The sequence below is a fragment of the Thrips palmi genome, unplaced genomic scaffold (genome assembly GCF_012932325.1).
Source record: "Thrips palmi isolate BJ-2018 unplaced genomic scaffold, TpBJ-2018v1 HiC_scaffold_15, whole genome shotgun sequence".
In the NCBI taxonomy this organism is placed as follows: domain Eukaryota; kingdom Metazoa; phylum Arthropoda; class Insecta; order Thysanoptera; family Thripidae; genus Thrips; species Thrips palmi.
In genome coordinates, this window is record NW_023144624.1 from 2134866 (window position 1) to 2152847 (window position 17982).

The 17982-nt window shown below is 62.0% G+C and overlaps 2 protein-coding genes across 10 annotated transcripts in view; both read right to left on the minus strand.

Annotated features, from left to right (window-relative positions):
- The window catches only part of LOC117641412 (protein MLP1 homolog), a 59766-nt gene extending 58300 nt beyond the window's left edge, over nucleotides 1-1466 (minus strand). For all 3 annotated transcript variants that reach the window (XM_034378705.1, XM_034378704.1, XM_034378703.1), the window contains exon 1: nucleotides 1159-1466. The gene's annotated coding sequence lies outside the window, so the exon portion shown is untranslated. The remainder of the gene's footprint in view (nucleotides 1-1158) is intronic.
- A 422-nt stretch (nucleotides 1467-1888) lies between these two features.
- Nucleotides 1889-17982, minus strand: part of LOC117641525 (LIM domain only protein 3-like) — a 29336-nt gene continuing 13242 nt past the window's right edge. For 3 of the 7 annotated variants that reach the window (XM_034378930.1, XM_034378931.1, XM_034378932.1), the window contains 6 exons: nucleotides 7332-7400; nucleotides 5048-5117; nucleotides 4807-4944; nucleotides 4360-4485; nucleotides 3662-3824; nucleotides 1889-3264 (listed from right to left, as the gene is read on the minus strand). In XM_034378930.1, the coding sequence (XP_034234821.1) occupies nucleotides 3013-3264; nucleotides 3662-3824; nucleotides 4360-4485; nucleotides 4807-4944; nucleotides 5048-5112 (744 nt within the window). In that variant the 5' untranslated portion in view covers nucleotides 5113-5117; nucleotides 7332-7400 and the 3' untranslated portion in view covers nucleotides 1889-3012. Of the gene's footprint in view, nucleotides 3265-3351; nucleotides 3825-4359; nucleotides 4486-4806; nucleotides 4945-5047; nucleotides 5118-7331; nucleotides 7401-17982 lie in introns of those variants that run through there. The other 4 variants (XM_034378935.1, XM_034378934.1, XM_034378933.1 and 1 more) reach the window with 4 other exon arrangements.

Consider the following 17982-nt stretch of genomic DNA (forward strand, 5'->3'; position numbering starts at 1 on the left):
ACGCAGACATCAAGAAGGGTGGTGCGCCGGCCCAGGCCGGCCTCGCCGCCGGCGACGTTGCGGGGCGTCCCCGATGTGTGCATGCGTACGGAATCATGAGTAATTGAGTCGGCGAGCCGCCGCGGTGCGCCTACACTAGTTGAAGGGGCTTTACTCCACGCATGCCGCCGACGCCGGCTCTCGTCATATCACCGCTTCGCGAGCGCTTCTTTTTTGGCGGGCTGAAAATACTCTGATTGTGATCGCTTCCGCCCCGCCCCGCCTCGCGCCTCTTTCTTCCCAGTCACGCACACGCCGCGCACGCCCTGCCCCGCCCCGCCCTGCCGGCTGATTGGAGTCACTTAGCCCATTCAGACCAAAGCCTCTCAACTCGCTGGCACAGATGCATCGTTTTACATGGCCGTCTCTGTCGCACTCGCGGCGGTCGCCGAGTTCCGCGGCAGAAGCTGCCGTGTCGGGCGATTCGGAATAGAGTCGTATCGTCGCCCTGTCTCTGTCGCACTCACGGGGCTCTCCGTAGGTGCGCGAGAGAGACAGAGCGACGAACCGATCTGCTGAATCGCTCGGCCGGCCGGCCGAGGCCCGCGAGGTCCGCGCCGAACGGCACGCGGCGCGAACCGCGGGGACGTCGTCGAGACCGTGTTATTGATGGCGGGCCGGGTTGCCGCGGCACTCGCGGCCCTCACGACGCCCCGCACGCCCCGCACGCCCGACGAGCGCGGCCAGCCGGCCAGCACTTCTCGCATGGCTTCGCGTCAAATCAGACGAGTGCCCTTCTTCAATTTACGCCAACTCGACGATGTCACCTGAAGAAAAAGCCAACACGCGCGGCGAATCAAAATGGTTCGCCATTCGTAAGTGGACGAGGCGCGTATAAATGGAATGGGGTAAAGGCATTTTCTGCGAGGCGTTGCATTTTTAGCAGGCGGAGGATGAGGTGGCCGAACGGGGTTACTAGAGCTTAACGTCTGCACCCTGTTGAGCCCCTCGCCGAGCCTTGAGTCGGTCTAGGGATGCGCCCGGCGTCGCCCTGGTACTATAAAAACTAGAAGTCTACGATGCCTCGGGCATGTATAGACACACATCCAAAAAGACTGAATCGTGTCTGGATATAACTTCAGTCACAGAAAATGGGATGGAGCGAATTTTTAACATTACCTGTCGTGCAGTCAATCCAATCCCAGGGTGAAGAAGCACCTTTGTCGTATGATTTTACTCTTTTTTTTAATCAGCAAAATCCTTTTTCCTGTTTTCTTTTACCACTGTAGCGAGTATCACTGCAATTTCTTCTCCACAGCGGGTCAATGAAAGCTAATCTTCCTCGCGGCTCTGCACTTTTTCCTCGATTCGCGGCGCATCGGCTCGTTCCTCGGTCGGTTCGTTTGTTCGTTTTTTTTTTTTTGTTCGGCTTCTGCGGGAGATGGTCGGGGATGGACGCTCACCCTAGAACTGACGGGATGCGCAGATCAGGCGTGGTCCGCCGCGTCGCTAGACGGACAGACCGGCGGCAGACGGGCGGGCGGGAAGGGGGCGGGGGCGAGAACAACATGACGTCCACAACCCCGCGCCGCCGGCCGCCCAGCGCCCAGCAACGAACGTGAAGTCAGTGCATGGAGCAATTGTTATTTGATCCCCGTCGCGAAATCTCCTTTCAGGCACTCTCCACCTGCGGCTTCCCTCACAGAGGGGCTTTGCATGGCAAATTCTTTATCGGCAGTTTGTGAGTGTGGGGGCGTCTGCGATGCGCACGCGCGGACCGCGCCGGCTCTGCTTGGCCCCGCGCCCGCTAGGTGGCGCCAGTCGGTGGCGTCGCGAGCGGACGCGCCGACGCTACCCCGCGCCGCGACGCCGAGGGGCCGGGGGAGAAACAGAAAGCACTGCGCCGGCCTATTTCTTATATCACATTGTGTATTTATTCTACTATATATACAGATAAACAATATTAAATCAGTATACAACATCGGCAAAAAGGATTCGCCGTTCACTATAACCTAACAGCATGTCACAGTCATTTTCATCATTTCCACAGTAAAGAGAAACACTGAGGAAGTGTCGGCCCCGAATGAAGTTGAGCATAAAAAAATAACGGTCGGCAAAACAATAAACAAAGTGTCATTCCTCCGCTCTTTCCGCAGTGCCGACGACTAGATGCGTCACTTATATCACATTTTATGGCACATTTAAACATAAACATCCCTACTCACGTTAGGTAACCACAGCAACAAATTTAAACGAATCTGGAATGGAAGGGTCCCATCAGGGAAGTCCAACAACTGCGCGGAGCTCCGACACAAACCGTCTTAGCTAAGAGAAACATCTGCCATCTTCACAAACGCGCGATTTAGCTTAAACAAATCACCAAAAAGACAACAAAAAAACAAGAAAGAGTGAAACAGGAACATGATTTCATACCGGAGACAATATCGAAGAGCGCGCGATTCAAATAGAAACATTATACAGAGCCACGTTTACATAGTCGGGCGGGGATTTCTTCTTGAATAGTTCCGTCTAACGGTTCGGGCGAACGTTTACATTATCGGTGCTTCTATCGTACAGTACAGTAGCGAGGGTCTTAGAGACTTGCGTGCATGTCATTTGGCTCGGCACCCCGCTTGCTTGGCTCTTTTCTTCGTCAACAATAAGTTAAGGCTTTGGCCGGAAAACTGACGAAAACAAGGGAAAACACGGTCAGGGGTTGTTGATACCTCCCCATCTACAAATGGAATAACAATACATCGAAGAAAAGTGCTAGAAAGCTGACATGCGGAGCCAAATTTGGAAGGGGAAACAAAGAGTTTCATCAACAGTGTCAGTGTTCATTCGCCTTCTTAACAGCAACAATTTGAAAGGGCTAACTAACACAACAATTAGGTAGCATAAAATATCCATTCGGGCTTTGTACAAATCCGGGTGGGCAGCGACTGCAGCGACGCGCTACGTCCCTGGCCGCCCGTGCTCGCGGAAGCACTCGGGGGCACTGTGACAGTGTCCAACCGAAGGGCCGTCCTCCCCTCAGCTCCCCGCCATGGACAGCGGGGGCAGGTTCTTGAAGGGCAGCGGGCTCTGGCTGCCCACGATGCCCATGTTGTTGTTGAGGTCGCCGCGGTGGGGGTCCCCGGGCGAGGGCTGCACGCCGGCGCCGTTGGTGCCGCCCGTGCCGCCCGTGACGGCCAGGGGCGTCCGCGTCGAGCCGTTGACGGGCGGCGAGCCGTTCAGGAGGGCCGGCGTCGTCGGGGAGGTGACGGTGCCACCCGGGCCGCCAGGCTGCAACACGGACACTCAGATTCAAAACCACGCCCGACAGAGACAAACCCACGGCTAGTCCCCGCGAGGTGCACTACACCGGGCAAGCTACATCCTCTTAAAGTAACAGACGGTTCAATTACATATTGCTACAATGGATCGACAGCAAGCGACTCAACACGCAAGTGCAAGAGGGCGACAATGTAGCTAGCTACCAGTGGCCTAGTCATCCTGCCCCGCCCCGCCTCTACCCCGCGCTGCGGGCTGATGCCGAACGGGAGTTCGCGTCGGTCTGTCTCCCTCGCACCCACACAGCACGCTCCATGAGTGCGACAGAGAAAGAGAGACCCCCCACTCGGAATCCGCCGACTGCCCGGCGTGCCCGCCTGTCCGTCCCGTCCATTCCAACAATATATACTTGCGCGTCCTGAGCGCTGACCGGCAGGTGCGACGTCTGTCTCTTGAGGTGCGCCACGGTGGACGGCGAGTACACCATGTGGGCGAACACCTGCCGCTCCTCGAAGTCGTACTCGCAGAGGATCTTGTTCTCGCACAGGTAGAACCGATCGCCCACGCAAAACCTGCGAACAAAGAGAGAGGGCCGTGAGTGGGCGAGCATACGCCCCGCTGCGGCGCGGGGTATGTCCGCGCGCGGCGCTACCCCGCGGCCGGTCACCGCGTCGCGTGGCGTGGGCCTGGCGTGGGCCTGGCGTTGGCCGGGGGTGTCTGCGTGCGAAGAGCGGATGCGGAGTGCGACGCGGCCGCCGGACGGGACGGGCCGGGCCGCTGGACCTGGCTGGACGCCGGACCGCCGCACCGGACGGCCGCCGCCTCGCACGCGACCCGCCCCTCCGTCCGGGCACAGCGGTCTTTACGGCGCACAGGGGAAATCAAAGGGCCGCGGCAAGTGTGTTGCACTCCGATCTATTTACTTATTTATTTTATTTATTTATTCAGCCGCTTTTTTGTTTATTTTCCGATCATAATGGCCGCCGCATTGTCTCACCGTTGCCGTTCCGACGCGCCTGAAAGAAACATTCGCACCGCAGCAAAACGACCCCCTCGGCGCGGCCGCCAGGGACGGGCCCCGGCACACACACACACACACACACTCACCTATGGCTGCACTGCTGGCACGCAAAGCACTCCAGGTGGTACACGTTGTGCTTGGCCCTCATGACCATCTCGAAGGCGGGTATCACCTTGGTGCAGGCCGCGCAGCACCCCGTGTTGCCGAACAATCTGGAACGGCCAAAGAGGGGGCGTTTGAATCGGCACTGATCGGCTGGCGCTTCCCGCGCACTTACTCGACCAGGCACAGTGGGCCAGAGCCAGAAGACCGGTGGAGGCGGCCAAAATTCCGGACGGCGCCAGAGTCGCCAAATGGGACTAGAACCGAACGTGTGACCCCACCAATGGATTGCTCTCCGAACGAGGAATCCATTGGTGGGGTCATCCGTTCGGTTTGAGTCCTGTTTAGCGACTCTCTAAACGCGTTTCGAGTTTTGGCCGCCTCCACCGGTCTTCTGGCCCACTGCGCAGGGGTGAGGGGTGCGAGCGTACCTGAGGTAGTCCCGCTTGCAGAGTATTAAGTTGGCCTTGGTGTACAGCGTGGAGCCCACCTCGCCGAGCCTGCAGTCGCAGCAGCCGCACTTGAGGCAGTCCTCGTGCCAGAACAGGTCCATGGCCTTGAGCAGGAACCTGCAACAGTCGCGCGGTCACGGCCGTGCCAGGGAAGACCCCGCGCGCTCCGGCCGGAGCGCCACTGGACGACGGAGAAGAAGCGAAACGGAACAACACGCACCTTTCACTGATGATTTTGCCGCAGCCCGCGCACTTCTGGGCCTCGGTCTTGGCGTCCATCCTCATTCTACCTGCAACAGCGTCAAGGGATTAGGTTCCTCTGTCGTGTATCGAGAGTTGTCGAGTTTCGGGCCGCGTGAAACTAGCGATCCAGAGAGTGGTTATTCCTAATAAAGGCCCTCCCCTCGCCGTCGAGCGGGGCTGGCGACGAACGCGGCACTGCTAGTGCCCGGCAGTGCAGTGGAAGCGGTCGCTTCCTGGATTGGCGCTGGAATGGCCCTGCGCGCGGCGGCACGGCGGCGCGACGGCAGCCCCTTCGCTCCAGCGCGGCCAGCACGGCTCCAGCAGGCAGATTCCGAACACTGCCCGCGTCGCGCCGTCTCTCTCGCACTCGAGGGCCGTGCCGCGGGGGCGCGTGAGAGAGACAAAGACTCCAGCCTCCAGCGCCGCGCACATAGCGCGCCGGCAGCGCCAAAGGGCCAAAGTTTTCCATCAAAATCGCCATTCGGGAAACGGACCCCGAGGAAGGAAAGTACTTGAGGCGCTGCAGCGGCGAGGGCGAGGTGTCGCGGAAGCGGTCCCGGGTTCAAACTCCACCACTGGCGTCGACCTTTTCTTTGTTTTTCTAGTGGGGGGCTGCCGGGCCGCGCAAAGTGGGCTAGAAAACTGGTGGAGGCTAGGCGGCCGAAACCCTAGACGCGTTTTGAGCTCCAGAGACGCTAAATGGGACTCGAACCGACCGTATGACCCCACCAATCGACTACTCTCCGGACGAGGAATCTATTAGTGGGGTAACACGTACGGCTCGAGTTCCATTTAGAAGCTCTGGAGCTCAAAACGCGTCTAGAGTTTGAGCCGGCTCCCCCGGTCCTCTGGCCCACTGTGCCACGATGCCCTGGGCGATGCCGCGGTGCCGCGATGCGCATACACGGCTGCATTAAAGACTTAGAGGCGGAAAAGGGAAAAAGGCCCCTGGGAAATCGAGCGGCGAGGCCAGGCGGCCAGCCCGAGCAGCCAGCCGGCAGCCCGCGCCCAAATCCGGACAAACGTGTCACACGGATGCACTGCCATTCCGCCACTCCGGCCGGCCTGGCTGATTGTCTCCCCCCCCCCTCTCTCTCTCTCTCTCGTGGGGTGCAAGAAGGACAGACAGAGGGCCTACCGCCCGCCGCGTGCGCGGTGCGCGGCCCTCTCGCCACAAAGAGAAAAACTTTTTGCTTCCTCAAAGGGCGTCTCCGGCGAGAGCGAGAGAGAGCGCCTCCTCGACCAAGATAGAAAAAAAGTCCAGGTAATTATACAGCCTTTACCCTTTCACCCTGCGACTACAAAAACGGCGCGGTCCTTTCAGCCACCGCTGCCGGCTGGCTGGCTGGCTGCTGGCTGGCCGCCTGAGAGGGATGTGTTTCCACCCTGATGAAATGTGTGCACTCCCTGCAGTGGTGGCGAGGCGAGCCGGCTGCCCAAAGGTCCAAAGGAAGACGCACTTTCCAATCCCCCTAAGAGCCACAGCCCGGCAGGCAGGCAGGCAGGCAGGCAGGCAGGCAGGCAGGCAGGCAGGCAGGCAGGCAGGCAGGCAGGCAGGCAGGCAGGCAGGCAGGCAGGCAGGCAGGCAGGCAGGCAGGCGGGCAGGCGGGCAGGCGGGCAGGCAGGCAGGCAGGCAGGCAGGCAGGCGGGCAGGCAGGCGGGCAGGCAGGCAGGCAGGCAGGCAGGCAGGCGGGCAGGCAGGCAGGCAGGCAGGCAGGCAGGCAGGCAGGCAGGCAGGCGGGCAGGCAGGCGGGCAGGCAGGCAGGCAGGCAGGCAGGCAGGCGGGCAGGCAGGCAGGCAGGCAGGCAGGCAGCCACGCCGGACGCGCCGCCCAAGTGCGGCCGGACCGCACGGACCGCACAAGTCCCGACTCATTCCGCGACGCCACGCCACTGCCACGCCACTGCCACGCGACGCCCGGCGCGCAGCGCGCCCGCCCCGTCCCTCTCGCACCCCTACGCCGCGCCGCTGCGGCCGCGTGAGTGCGAGAGAGACGGAGCGACGAGAGCAAGTGTTCGGGATCGGCCCTCCAGTCGCCCGGAACAGCCATCCCTCTCGCCTTTCGCTGCAAATCGGAGAAAAGCGGAAAAGCGGAAAAGCGGGCGGCCAGAGCGGAGCAGAGCAGCCAGAAGCCAGAGAGCTACACGTCCTTTATTCCACCCCTTCTCTCTCTCTCTCTCTCTCTCTCTCTCTCTCTCTCTCTCTCTCTCTCTCTCTCTCTCTCTCTCTCTCTCTCTCTCTCTCTCTCTCTTTTTACTCACTGCTGGTCTCTGGAATCTGGAACTGGACAAGCGGGGCGGGCTGGTCGGGCTACTGCGGCACATGCCCACCTGCAACACAAAAATGCAACAATGCGTGTAAGGAGCGAGCGAGCGAGACGGTCGCAGTGCTGGCAGGAGGGAGGGAGAGAGAGGGAGAAAAGAGAGTGTGCTGTTCCCGGTGGATCAGCGGGGCAAAGAAGGGGGTGGGGGAGGTGGAGAAAAGGGGGAGGGGAGCCGCTTGGCGTGGCGGGCAGGCCGGGCGGGGCGGGCGGGGCGGCGCGGAGGACCGAGGGGTTGGGGGTCAGATGGACATTGTGTGGATTTCAATTACAGCATCTAGATTGGTTCTTTGAGACGGGCAGAGTTAGTGGGGGCTCTTGGGAGAAAGGGGAAGGGGGTGGGAGGGGGGTGGAAGGGGGTTTAGAGAGGGGAGGAGGGGTGTGGCGCTGCCCAAAGCCGCGGCCGCCCTCCCAGTGTACCCTTCCCTCGCCGCGACTGCACAATAAGCTGTGCGAGTTACGTAAAGAATCAAGGCCAGTGTCTTCTCGGTCTTCGTCGCCGCGAAATGGACTCGCACGGCCAGAGAGAGAAAGAGAGAGAGAGTGCTGCTGCTAGGGGAAGGACGCAGAACGCAGAGCGGAGAGCGAAGACCGGACAGCGTGCTCTGAAAAGTAATAAATACACGCGGGGGGAAATGGCGCGAGCGTTCGAGTGGTGCGGGAACGACGCCACCGAGGGGTGAATCTGTCTTTCTTTGCTGAGCGATTCCGAAGAGTCGCTATCCGTCTCTGTCGCACTCAGGGCCGTCCCGCGCGGCCGCGAGACGACTCTTCGGAATCAGTAATCAAAGCACTGATTGCCACCGGCAGTGGCGGCCGGAAGGAGACACTCCAGGGCGGCGGCAGGGCGGCGGCAGACTCATCCCGAGAGTCTCGTCTTCGTCGCTCTGTCTCTCTCGCACTTCGCGGAGCGTCCCGTGCAGGAGCGAGAGGGACAGAGCGACGGAAACGCCTCTCGGAATCAGACTGCAGGGTGGCGGCAGGGCGAAGGGACTACACCTCGTCAGAGCCATCCCCGTCGCGTGCGCAACGCGCCGCCGCCGAGTCGATCTGCATCGAGGATTGTCCCAACGCGGCGTATGATTAGCGCCGAAAGATCTGTCCGTCTGCCTGTCGGCCCGTCCGCTCGCCGCCAAGGCCGGGCCACGGCCCACGGCCGGGCCAAGCCATTATCACCCCATCTCCCCGCCGCGGCGCCCCCCTCGGACGCAGCCCCGGCGCCGCGCCGCCGCGCCTCAACATCAATATGTCCGCAATTTTACGCTTTATTGGCGCCAAAACAATTCCAAGGAAGGCGGAGGCGGGGGAGGGGCAGGGCCGCCGGAAGTAGTTTCTGGTGGGGGGGGGCGAAATTTTTATGAAAAATTGATGGGTTGCCTACCGTTAAGGGGCAACACCCAATACGGTTTAGATTTCTTTAATAATGTTACAAATCCAGCGAGCGAAGCGAGCTTAAAGCGAAAATTCACACAATTCTAGACTTTAGCACAACTTTTGCCTTTTTCAGAGCATAATTACATGCTTTATTGGCGAGCGAAGCGAGCCAAACGGTAAAATTATAGAGGAAAATGAAAGAAACTTGCGAGCGAAGCGAGCTAGAAGCCAAAAATCAAAGAATTTGCGACTTTGCTATATTTTTCTCTCTATTCCGAGCTCAAAATGGCACTTTTGTGTCTGAAAATGGGGGGGGCGATGCCCCCCCCACCAGATTTTGGGGGGGGGGCAAGTCGCCCCCCCCGCACCCCACTTCCGGCGCCCTTGGGGAGGGGGAGGGGCGGCGAGATCCAACCCGATCCTCCCGGGGCCGGGGAGGAGAGGGGGAAGGGGGATGTTAATGCGACCATGGCGATGAAAGGCAGCAAACGCCCCGAACGACACGCCGTGGCAGGTACTCCCGGTCATTAAAAACACGAGAAGAAAAAACGAAAAAACGAGAAAAATAAATATGGCGCCGCGTGGGGTGCGCGCGAGGCGCGAAGCACGGCCACCGTATCATTCTCAGGTTTATACACCGCGTGAGGCAATCCAATTGAACTGCGCGCCCTGCCGCGCCCCGCCGCGCCCTCCACGTTCGCACTCCCCATATGAGAACCCCGGCGAGCGTTTTGGCCAACCCCATAAAGTACTTCTCGGCCGCTCCCCCCCTCCCCCGGCCCCACCGCCGCCACGCGGCATCCTAATGTAGGCTTGGTCCGGAGCGGAGGGGAGGGAGGGGGAATCTAGTGCCAATAATAACGGGTATGTTTTTTTTAAGCAGCTTTTGATGGGCGACGCGACGGCGGCGGCGGCGGGGCTCCGGGCGGCCAGGCGCGGCGCGCGGCGCTAGTGGTCTGGAAAAACGGATCGGAGAGTAACGGTGGCGCTGGCCGGGCAGCCAGGCGCGGCCCGCAGCACCCAGCAGGGCCAGCAGGGCCGGCAGCACGCACTGCAGTCGTTTCGACGCCGGCGGTCACCGGGGTAAAGAGGTAAGAGCTGCCGCCGCGCGGGGCGGGGGTGGCGTGGCGCGGCGTGGCGCGGCGCGGCGGAGCGGGGCGGGGTGGATGTGATATTGGGTGTTGCGGCAGACCTAATGGATTGGGGAGGCGTCGTGTGTGAGACGCAGGCGACGCAGGCGACGCAGGCCGGATAGAGGGAGGCTGTGCGAGGCTGTGCGAGGCTGTGCGAGGCTGGGCGAGGCTGGGGGTGGCAGGCCGGGCGAGCGGGGCGGCCCGGCTGGCTGGCTTGGCTGCGCGGCGTGGCGTCAAAATGGCATAAGCTGATACACGTAATGTAAACGTGCTTGACTCCCCGACGACCCAGCCCAGCCCGGCCGTGCCTCGCCGCGCCTCGCCGCGACAGGCGGTGGAAGGCGGAATGCGGCCTCGCCGCCCGCTCCCTTTGTCGTCCCGGATCCAATCATTTTCTCATCATCTTACCTAATCTGACCGACCGGGCCGCCGGGCCGCCACCACCAGAGTGTCCGCGGTCGCCTCATCCAATATGGAGAGGCGAGTGGAGAGTGGAGGACGGAGCTTGCGAGAGGAAGGTCTAGGCGAAGGAGAAGAAGAAGAAGAACGAGAAGAAGAGGGAGGAGAAGAAGAAGCCAGTGGCGTCGACCGCCAGTTTCCTCGCGCTATATCAAGGGCTGTCGTCATAAGCCGAGGCCGGCTTACAAGGAGGCCAATTAGAAAACGGTGCGGTCCCGATCGGAGGGAGGCAGGCAACAGCAGCGCACAGTGTGCCAGCCAGGCAGCCGGGCAGGAGCAGCCTGGCGGCGTAGCGCGTGCTGACACGGAACACAACACAACACGCTAATTACCGAGCTGCTGCTGCTGCTGCGACACACCGCTCGGCGGCGCTCGGCCCGGGTTCGACTCCCCCCGCCCCCTCCACCTGGCGTTGCGCCCCGCGCCGCCCCGCGCCGCCCCCCTCATGTTTAATCCGCGCCGGCTGCTGCCCGGGCCGGCGGGGCGGGGCGGGGCGGGGACGCCGTCAGCCCCACGGCGCTGCCAGCGCTGCCTGGGACATCTCCGACATGCACTGCAGTAACTTTATCCTTTCCCGATCAAAGTTTCATGGCGGCCGGACCTCCGCCGCCCCGCCGCCGCGCCGCCACGCCGCGCTCCTCCCCACGGCGAGATACTGCACGGCCTCGGCCGGCACGGCCATTGTTTGCACGTCCGCCGTGCTACGTGCGCGGCGCGCGGTGCGGCCTCGTACGACGTCCGGGAGCGCCGCCGTCCGGCCGCCGGTGCACCGCAAGGTGCAATCAAGTGCCATGAGAAATCGGCCGGGGCGCACAGGCCGTCCGCGGGGAGCGCGGCGACGTCCGCCCGGTGGTCGCGGCGGCGGCATGGCGGCGGGGCATGGCCCTGCATGACCGCCGGCCGGCAGAAGCAGCTCCGAGACTCGTCTCTCTCGCACTCAAAAGGCGTCCTGTATGGGTGCGAGAGAGGCAGAGCGACGAAACGACTCTCGGAACGAGTCCGCAGGCAGCAGCCAGCGTGCAAACAGTGGCGCGGCATGGCGGGGCACTGGGCCGTCCAGGGCCATCCAGGGCCATCCAGGGCCATCCCGCCCCCGCGGCCGCGTCGTACGGCGCCCAACGTACGGCGCGAAGCTCAGATAAAACTTGAGGTGTGTGTGTGTGTTGCGTTGTTCTTTTGTTCTTGTTGATGTTTTTTTCCGGCGCCGGGACGACATGCCGCCGCGCACTCGACACTCGGCGGGACGCAAATATTTGAATGGCGGGGCCGCGCCGCCACGCCGCGCCAAGCGGGCCGCCGCGAGCAGAAAGGCGACGCGACACCGTCATTTATCAGTCGCCCTCATTAGAAGCGAAATTCGGTACGACGTCAAAGCGGCATGGGGAGCAGCGCGGAGCAGCGCGGAGCAGCGCGCCATGAAGGCACATTACGATAAAGTACGTCCCGAGAAAAAAAATTAATTATTGCGCTCGACTGTAATTGAAAATTAGCAACAGTTTCTTCATTCTCTCTTCCTCCTTTCCCTGCTGCTCTTGCTGCTAGGCGGCGGCGGCGTTGGCGCTGCTCGTCTCGTTTCCAGTGTTGCTTTTTAATTTGTAAACTGGCCTCTTTTAAAACAAACACTCTTATTAATATCGCCGGCCGCCACGGCTCGCCGAATGGGCCGAGTAATTCGCGCGGGACTCGCCGGGAAGGGCGGAAAGGGACGGACGCCAAGGGCGGCGAGAAGGGTGCGCACAGTGGGCCAGAAGACCGGTGGAGGCGGCCAGAACTCGAAACGCGTTTCGAGCTCCAGACTCGCTGAACAGGACTCGAACCGAGCATGTGGCCCCTCCAATGGATTCCTCGTTCCGAGAGCAATCCATTGGTGGGGTCACACGTTCGGTTCGAGTCCCATTTAGCGACTCTGGAGATCAAATCGCGTCTAAAGTTTCGACCGCCTCCGCCCACCGTGGGTCGGTCGCTCGGCAATCATGACGGCTGCGCGGCCCGACGGCGCTTATTGGCAGCAGACGTGAATAATTGGCGCCAAAAGCGAGCTCAAAAACGACTATTGGCAGACGTACAGCTGCGACGCGGCGCGAGCGGCGCGAGGCTCGCATGTCACAAGCTCGAATGTTATTCGCAGGGGGGAAAAACTCACACAAACAGTGATCCGTGCGCGCGGCGGGCCAACCGGCAGGCCGTCTCTCTCGCGCCCCCACGCCCCGACGGCGAAACGCTCCCTGAGAGGGAGAGAGACGGGCACTGTTCGGAGGCAGCCGACTGGCATGGCAATTGATTCGCGGAGAAAAACGCGCCGGCAGAGTGGATTAGTGGGCGACTGTGTGTGCCAGGTACACTGGGCCGCGCCGCGCCGCGACACGCCGAACGCCCGGAGCCACTTTGCGTAATTGCGGCCGGGATTGTTTCCGAGTAATGAGTGAGAGGCGTCGAACAGACGGACAGCCCGACGGACAGCCCGACAGACCGGCTGACCGGGCTGCCAGGTAGGCAAACAGGCAGACAGTTCAAACAGACAGGATGAGAGGGGCCAACTAACTAGTGGAGCAGCAGCGGTAGCGGCAGTGTAGTAGCGCCAGCAGCGAGCGGAGCGGAGCAGAGCCAAAGAGAAATAGCAAGTGGCTGATTAATTAGTGATAACGAATTATGAAGAGAGCGCGCAGGTGGGACTCGCACTCTCGCACGGCGCGGCGCGCTCACACTCACACGTCAAGGAGCAGGCACTGCCAGGGCACTGCCAGGCGAGGGGTCAACAACTCGGGATATTCGGTGTACGCTCAGTTGGTAATCATTGATAATCAGTAATATTATCATAATATTCAACCATATTCAGTATAATCATACTATTCAACCGTATTCAGTATAATCACAATAATCGGAAATATTCATAATAATCGCTATAGTAATCACTAAAAATCAAAGATAATCCCAGAATATTGCCAATAATCACTCGTAATCACGAATAATCAAGCCTACGTGTCATGTGCACAACAAATGCTGGGTACATACATGCAACCATTTTTTCCATGTAAGGGCTTTTTTCCTTCCGATAATCCCTGATAATCATCCCATATTCACTAATAATCATTTATAATCGCGATAATCAACGATAATCTCTATAATCTCACAGAATCTTTACCAATAATTTCAATAATCACGAATATTCACAATATTCACTTAGAATCAAAATAATCACCATAATCAAAAATAATCACCATAATCAAAAATAATCTTAATAATCGCAATATTCTCCATAATCTTAAATATTCGGCATAATCATGTATTCGGTGTACACCAAAATCCAGAGTTGTTGACCCCTCGCTGCCAGGGCACTGCCAGGCGAGGGATTAGACGACGGGGCGGCCGGGCGGAAAGACGGACGGACAAAGGCTGCCTGTCTGTCCGTCCGTCCGTCCGTCGGTCCGCGAGTCTGGAGACGTGAGGCCCCTTTAAGGCCGCGTGTCACATTAGCCGGCCCGCCGAGGCGCCCCGCGGCGTTGATTACTTCCACGACGCCAAGCGCCCGGCGCGCCAGGCAGCAGCCGGTCCGAACCGAACCGAACCGGGGCGGGGCGACGCGCACGGGAGCAAGACGACTCCGAGCAAGACGTCGCTGGCAGCCCGAGCAGGCAGGCAGCCGCTCAGGCGTGAGCCCGGTGATAGCGAACATCGCCCTGGCCGTGTTCGCCGAGCTCGCCGTCCGCCGCGCCATCCCTCCCGCTCCGCCTGCTCCGCCGCACCGGGGCCGTGGCGCCGATACAGGTCGGCCTCGCGCCTCGCGCCTCGCGCACGGACGGCTGCAGGGCAGGAAGCACGTGTCCTCCCCGCGCGCTCGCAGCTCGCCGCCCCCCTCGCACTCGCGGCGCGTCGCATGGCGGTGCGAGGGGGACACGGCGACGACGCCGCCGCCGTTCGGATTCGGCCTCAAGATTTACACGGCGATAGTCCAAGCCGAACGTGCAGCGCGCACGGCGGCGCCGAGAACTCGAGAAAGGGATTCGTCGGCCGGAAACCGAGGCAGCCGAAGGAACGGAGGAACAGATGCTGTCCAGGCAAAACGGCCAAAGTCGGGCCGGGCCGCCGCGCCGCCGCACTCCGACTACGGCCCCCTCGCCGCCCTGGTGCTTTGGGTGCCATCCAAGAGATTACTCGCGCCGCCGCCAGCCCGCAGCCAGCCAGCCCGCCCGCCGGGGGGCCGCGCCAGGCCGCGCCTTCATGGCTCCTCATTGCGGACGAATATTTCAGAGGCTGCGGCGGCGGAGGCGGCGGGGGGCGGGCTGCAGCCTGCAAGACGCACTGCGGGGCGCGGCGGGGGAGGCGCGCCCGATACCGGCGAACCGGCACCGAGGTGGCCGCCGTGCCGCCGTGCGCGCGCCAAGGTCAAGCGGCGCAGCAGGCGCAGTGAGGGAAAGAAAAACAATTTTGGCGTGTCGGGGTGTCGGGGGTGTCGGGCCGACTCGCCGACTCGCGCCGCGGAACGCGCATTCCTCCGCGGCACGGTCGGATTGGATCCGCGGCCCCGCCCCGCCCCGCCCCGCCCCGCCCCGCCCCGCCCCGCCCCGCCCCGCCCCGCCCCGCCCCGCCGAGACTCGCTGCTAAATCTGTTGGAAAGCGTCCGGCCCTACCCCCATTTCCTTTTCGACAGCAGGCTGATTCCGAGAGCCGTTTTCGCCGCTCTGTCTCTCTCGCACCCATGGGGCGTCCCGTACAGGTGCGAGAGAGACAGAGCGACGAGATGGACTCTCGGAATCGGTCTGCGGGCCGCGCCTTGGATAGGCCTGGCTGGCTCCGGTACGGTGCGCGGGGACGCCCTCGCGCCTTCGACCGGGTGGCCCGGGTTACCTCGCCGATAGCGCCGTCCACGTCCACGGCGGCCACGTCCAGGACGGCCACCTCCGGCCGGACGACGTGTCCCTATTCACACACGCCGAATCAGTGGGGTGGCGGAGGCAACGCTGCTCCCGGCCGCCCTGCAGACTGACTCCGAAGGGAAGGGTCGGTCCGTCGTGCTGCCTCTCTCGCACTCGTGGGGCGTCGCGTGTCGGAGTGAGAGGGACAGAGACAGACGTACGCGGTGATGAAAATGGATCGCTGGCCACGCCTCGCCACGCCTCGCCGTGCATTCCGACCCTCCCCGTCCAACTACAAGCCCTTCCCGCTGACCGCCGCGCCGCGCCGCGGTAGAGCAGCGCGTCTCCCGCACTGCAAACCCATCCCGATAATGGAAAAGTTGCGCGAGTTTGCTTTATTGGGGCGCGGCGGCACGCTGATTCCGCGGCCGGATCCACTCTCCCTGTCTCTCTCGCACTCGTGCGACGTCCCATGATGGTGCGAGAGAGAGAGAGAGAGAGAGAGAGAGAGAGAGAGAGAGAGAGAGAGAGAGAGAGAGAGAGAGAGAGAGAGAGAGAGAGAGAGAGAGAGAGAGAGAGAGAGAGAGAGAGAGAGAGAGAGAGAGAGAGAGAGATGGCCGCAACGCAGCGCGGAGCGGAGCGGGTCGGGCGGTTGCCTCCGTCGGCAGCGTCAGCCCGGCAGGGTAGGCAACGCGAGGGCAGCGGTGCGCAGCGCGTTGCCCGCCGTCACGGCGCCCGCCGAGCCGCCCGCCGCCCAGCGAGCGGAGCAGCCAGCCGCAGCCATCCAAGGCGGCTACGACGTCCCCTCCACGACGTGCACGACGTCCACGACGGTCAAGAAGTCCACGACGACCACGACGACCACGACGAACAGGGACGAAGCGAGTCGACAGGGAGCTGGCCACCGCGAGTTAGGTAACATCGCAGATCACGCAAGGCTCCGTCGCCGCGTCTTTCCCGCGCGTGAGAGAGGAAGCAAGCGCGAGCGAGAGAGAGAGAAAGAGAGTACAAATGTCTCCGCGCACTCCAATGGCATGCTTGGCCGCGCAGTGGCAACAAAGGTGGAAAATTCAATTTTAATGGTATCCCCCTCCCCCTCCCTTGGAAGCCCTTTCCAAACTTTTATACTGGCCGATATCCTTGCCGCTGCCCTCCTCGGCCGGGGCGTGCCGCGTGCCGCCGCGAACCTTGGGCTGGCTGGCTGGCTCCTATTCCATTCTACCTCGGGCCGCGCTGCCGCGTCGCCGCGCTCAACGGGGAGATATTTCATCCCCCTGTCCCGTTCAGCAGGACTTGCCCGCCCCCCTCCCCCACTTTCGGGTCAAGCCGGACACACACAGCCCCACTTGCTTTCTTCAATCAGGAAAGAAAGGGAAATAGGAATGAGGAAACTTTTCAGCGGCCATTTGTCATGTCCTGCGACCACACACACACAGACGCACACAGGCACAGACGCGGACACGGACTCACGCACACACGCGCGCGTCCCCCCACCACCGCCAGCACACGCCACGCCCCAGTGGAAGTCAAGACGATGCAAAGCCATCGAGTGGATTGGCCCACACTGGAGCACGCACGCACACTCCTCATCGCACTCACTCAGAGTGACCTCGCTCATCTCGAAAATACGAAAAAAGAAAACACGAAACAGAGCCCCGTGCCGCACGCACACGCACAGCCACACTTGCATTCCCGAAGTTCATTCCCCCTTGTCTGTTTCGTCAAATACGAACTGCGAGATGAATGCGGGGGGTGAGGCGGGGCGGGGCGGGGCGGGGCGGGGCGGGGTGAGGCGGGGCGGGGTGAGGCGGGGCGGGGCGAGGCGGGGCGGGGCGGGGCGGGGCGGGGCGGGGCGGGGCGGCCAATCCAACACATATTGGGCATAACGCGAGTCAATAACGCGCGCGAGAGAGACGACTGCCGCGCGGCCGGCACACAGTGGGCCAGACGGAGCACGACGATAATACGAGACGCGAAGGTCCGACGCCCCGGCCAGGCAGGGGAGGGGGTGGGCCCCCCGTTAGAATTGGCAAATTGAAAACCCGGCGCGGCGGCGGGCAGCGAGGCGCGGAAGCCGCGGCAATAAGATTGGAATTTGGCCCACTTCTTGTTGGATTCGTATTCACATTCAGGATGCCCCCCGCAGCACGCACGTGTGTGTGTGTGTGTGTGTGTGTGTGTGTGTGTGTGTGTGAGAGAGAGAGAGAGAGAGAGAGAGAGAGAGAGAGAGAGAGAGAGAGAGAGGGTGTGTGTGGGGGGGGGGGGGGGGGGGCCTGTCTCTGCGCGTGTGTGAGCGGCCGCTCGCCACGCCTCGATATGGCAGAGAAGCTTTGCATTTTTTGTCGTCGCTCGATCGCGAGACCGTCGGTCCGGCACGTCCGACAGCAGCGCGCAGCAGCGCGGACTGCTTGGCGGGGTGCAGCACCAGCAGGCTGCAGCACCAGCAGCACGGCGCCAGACGAAAACAACAACAACAACACGGCCGAGCGGCAGCCGAGGCAGCAGCGGTAGAACCCAGGTGAAAATGCGTCGAATAATGTGACGTACGAGCTCGCCAGCGCCGTGCTGCGCCGCGCCCGGCCACGCCTCTGCAGCCAAGCGATGCCACACACTGGTTCCGCCCCTCCGGCCCCTCCGGCACGGCCCGTGAGTGCGAGAGAGACAGAGCGGCGAAACCACGGCGCCTCTCCTCCGCCGCATCAGGCCGCATGCATGGCGCGTGTTTCGCTGGAGGCATGCTAATTCGCACGGCGCCCCTCCGCACGGCCTCGGC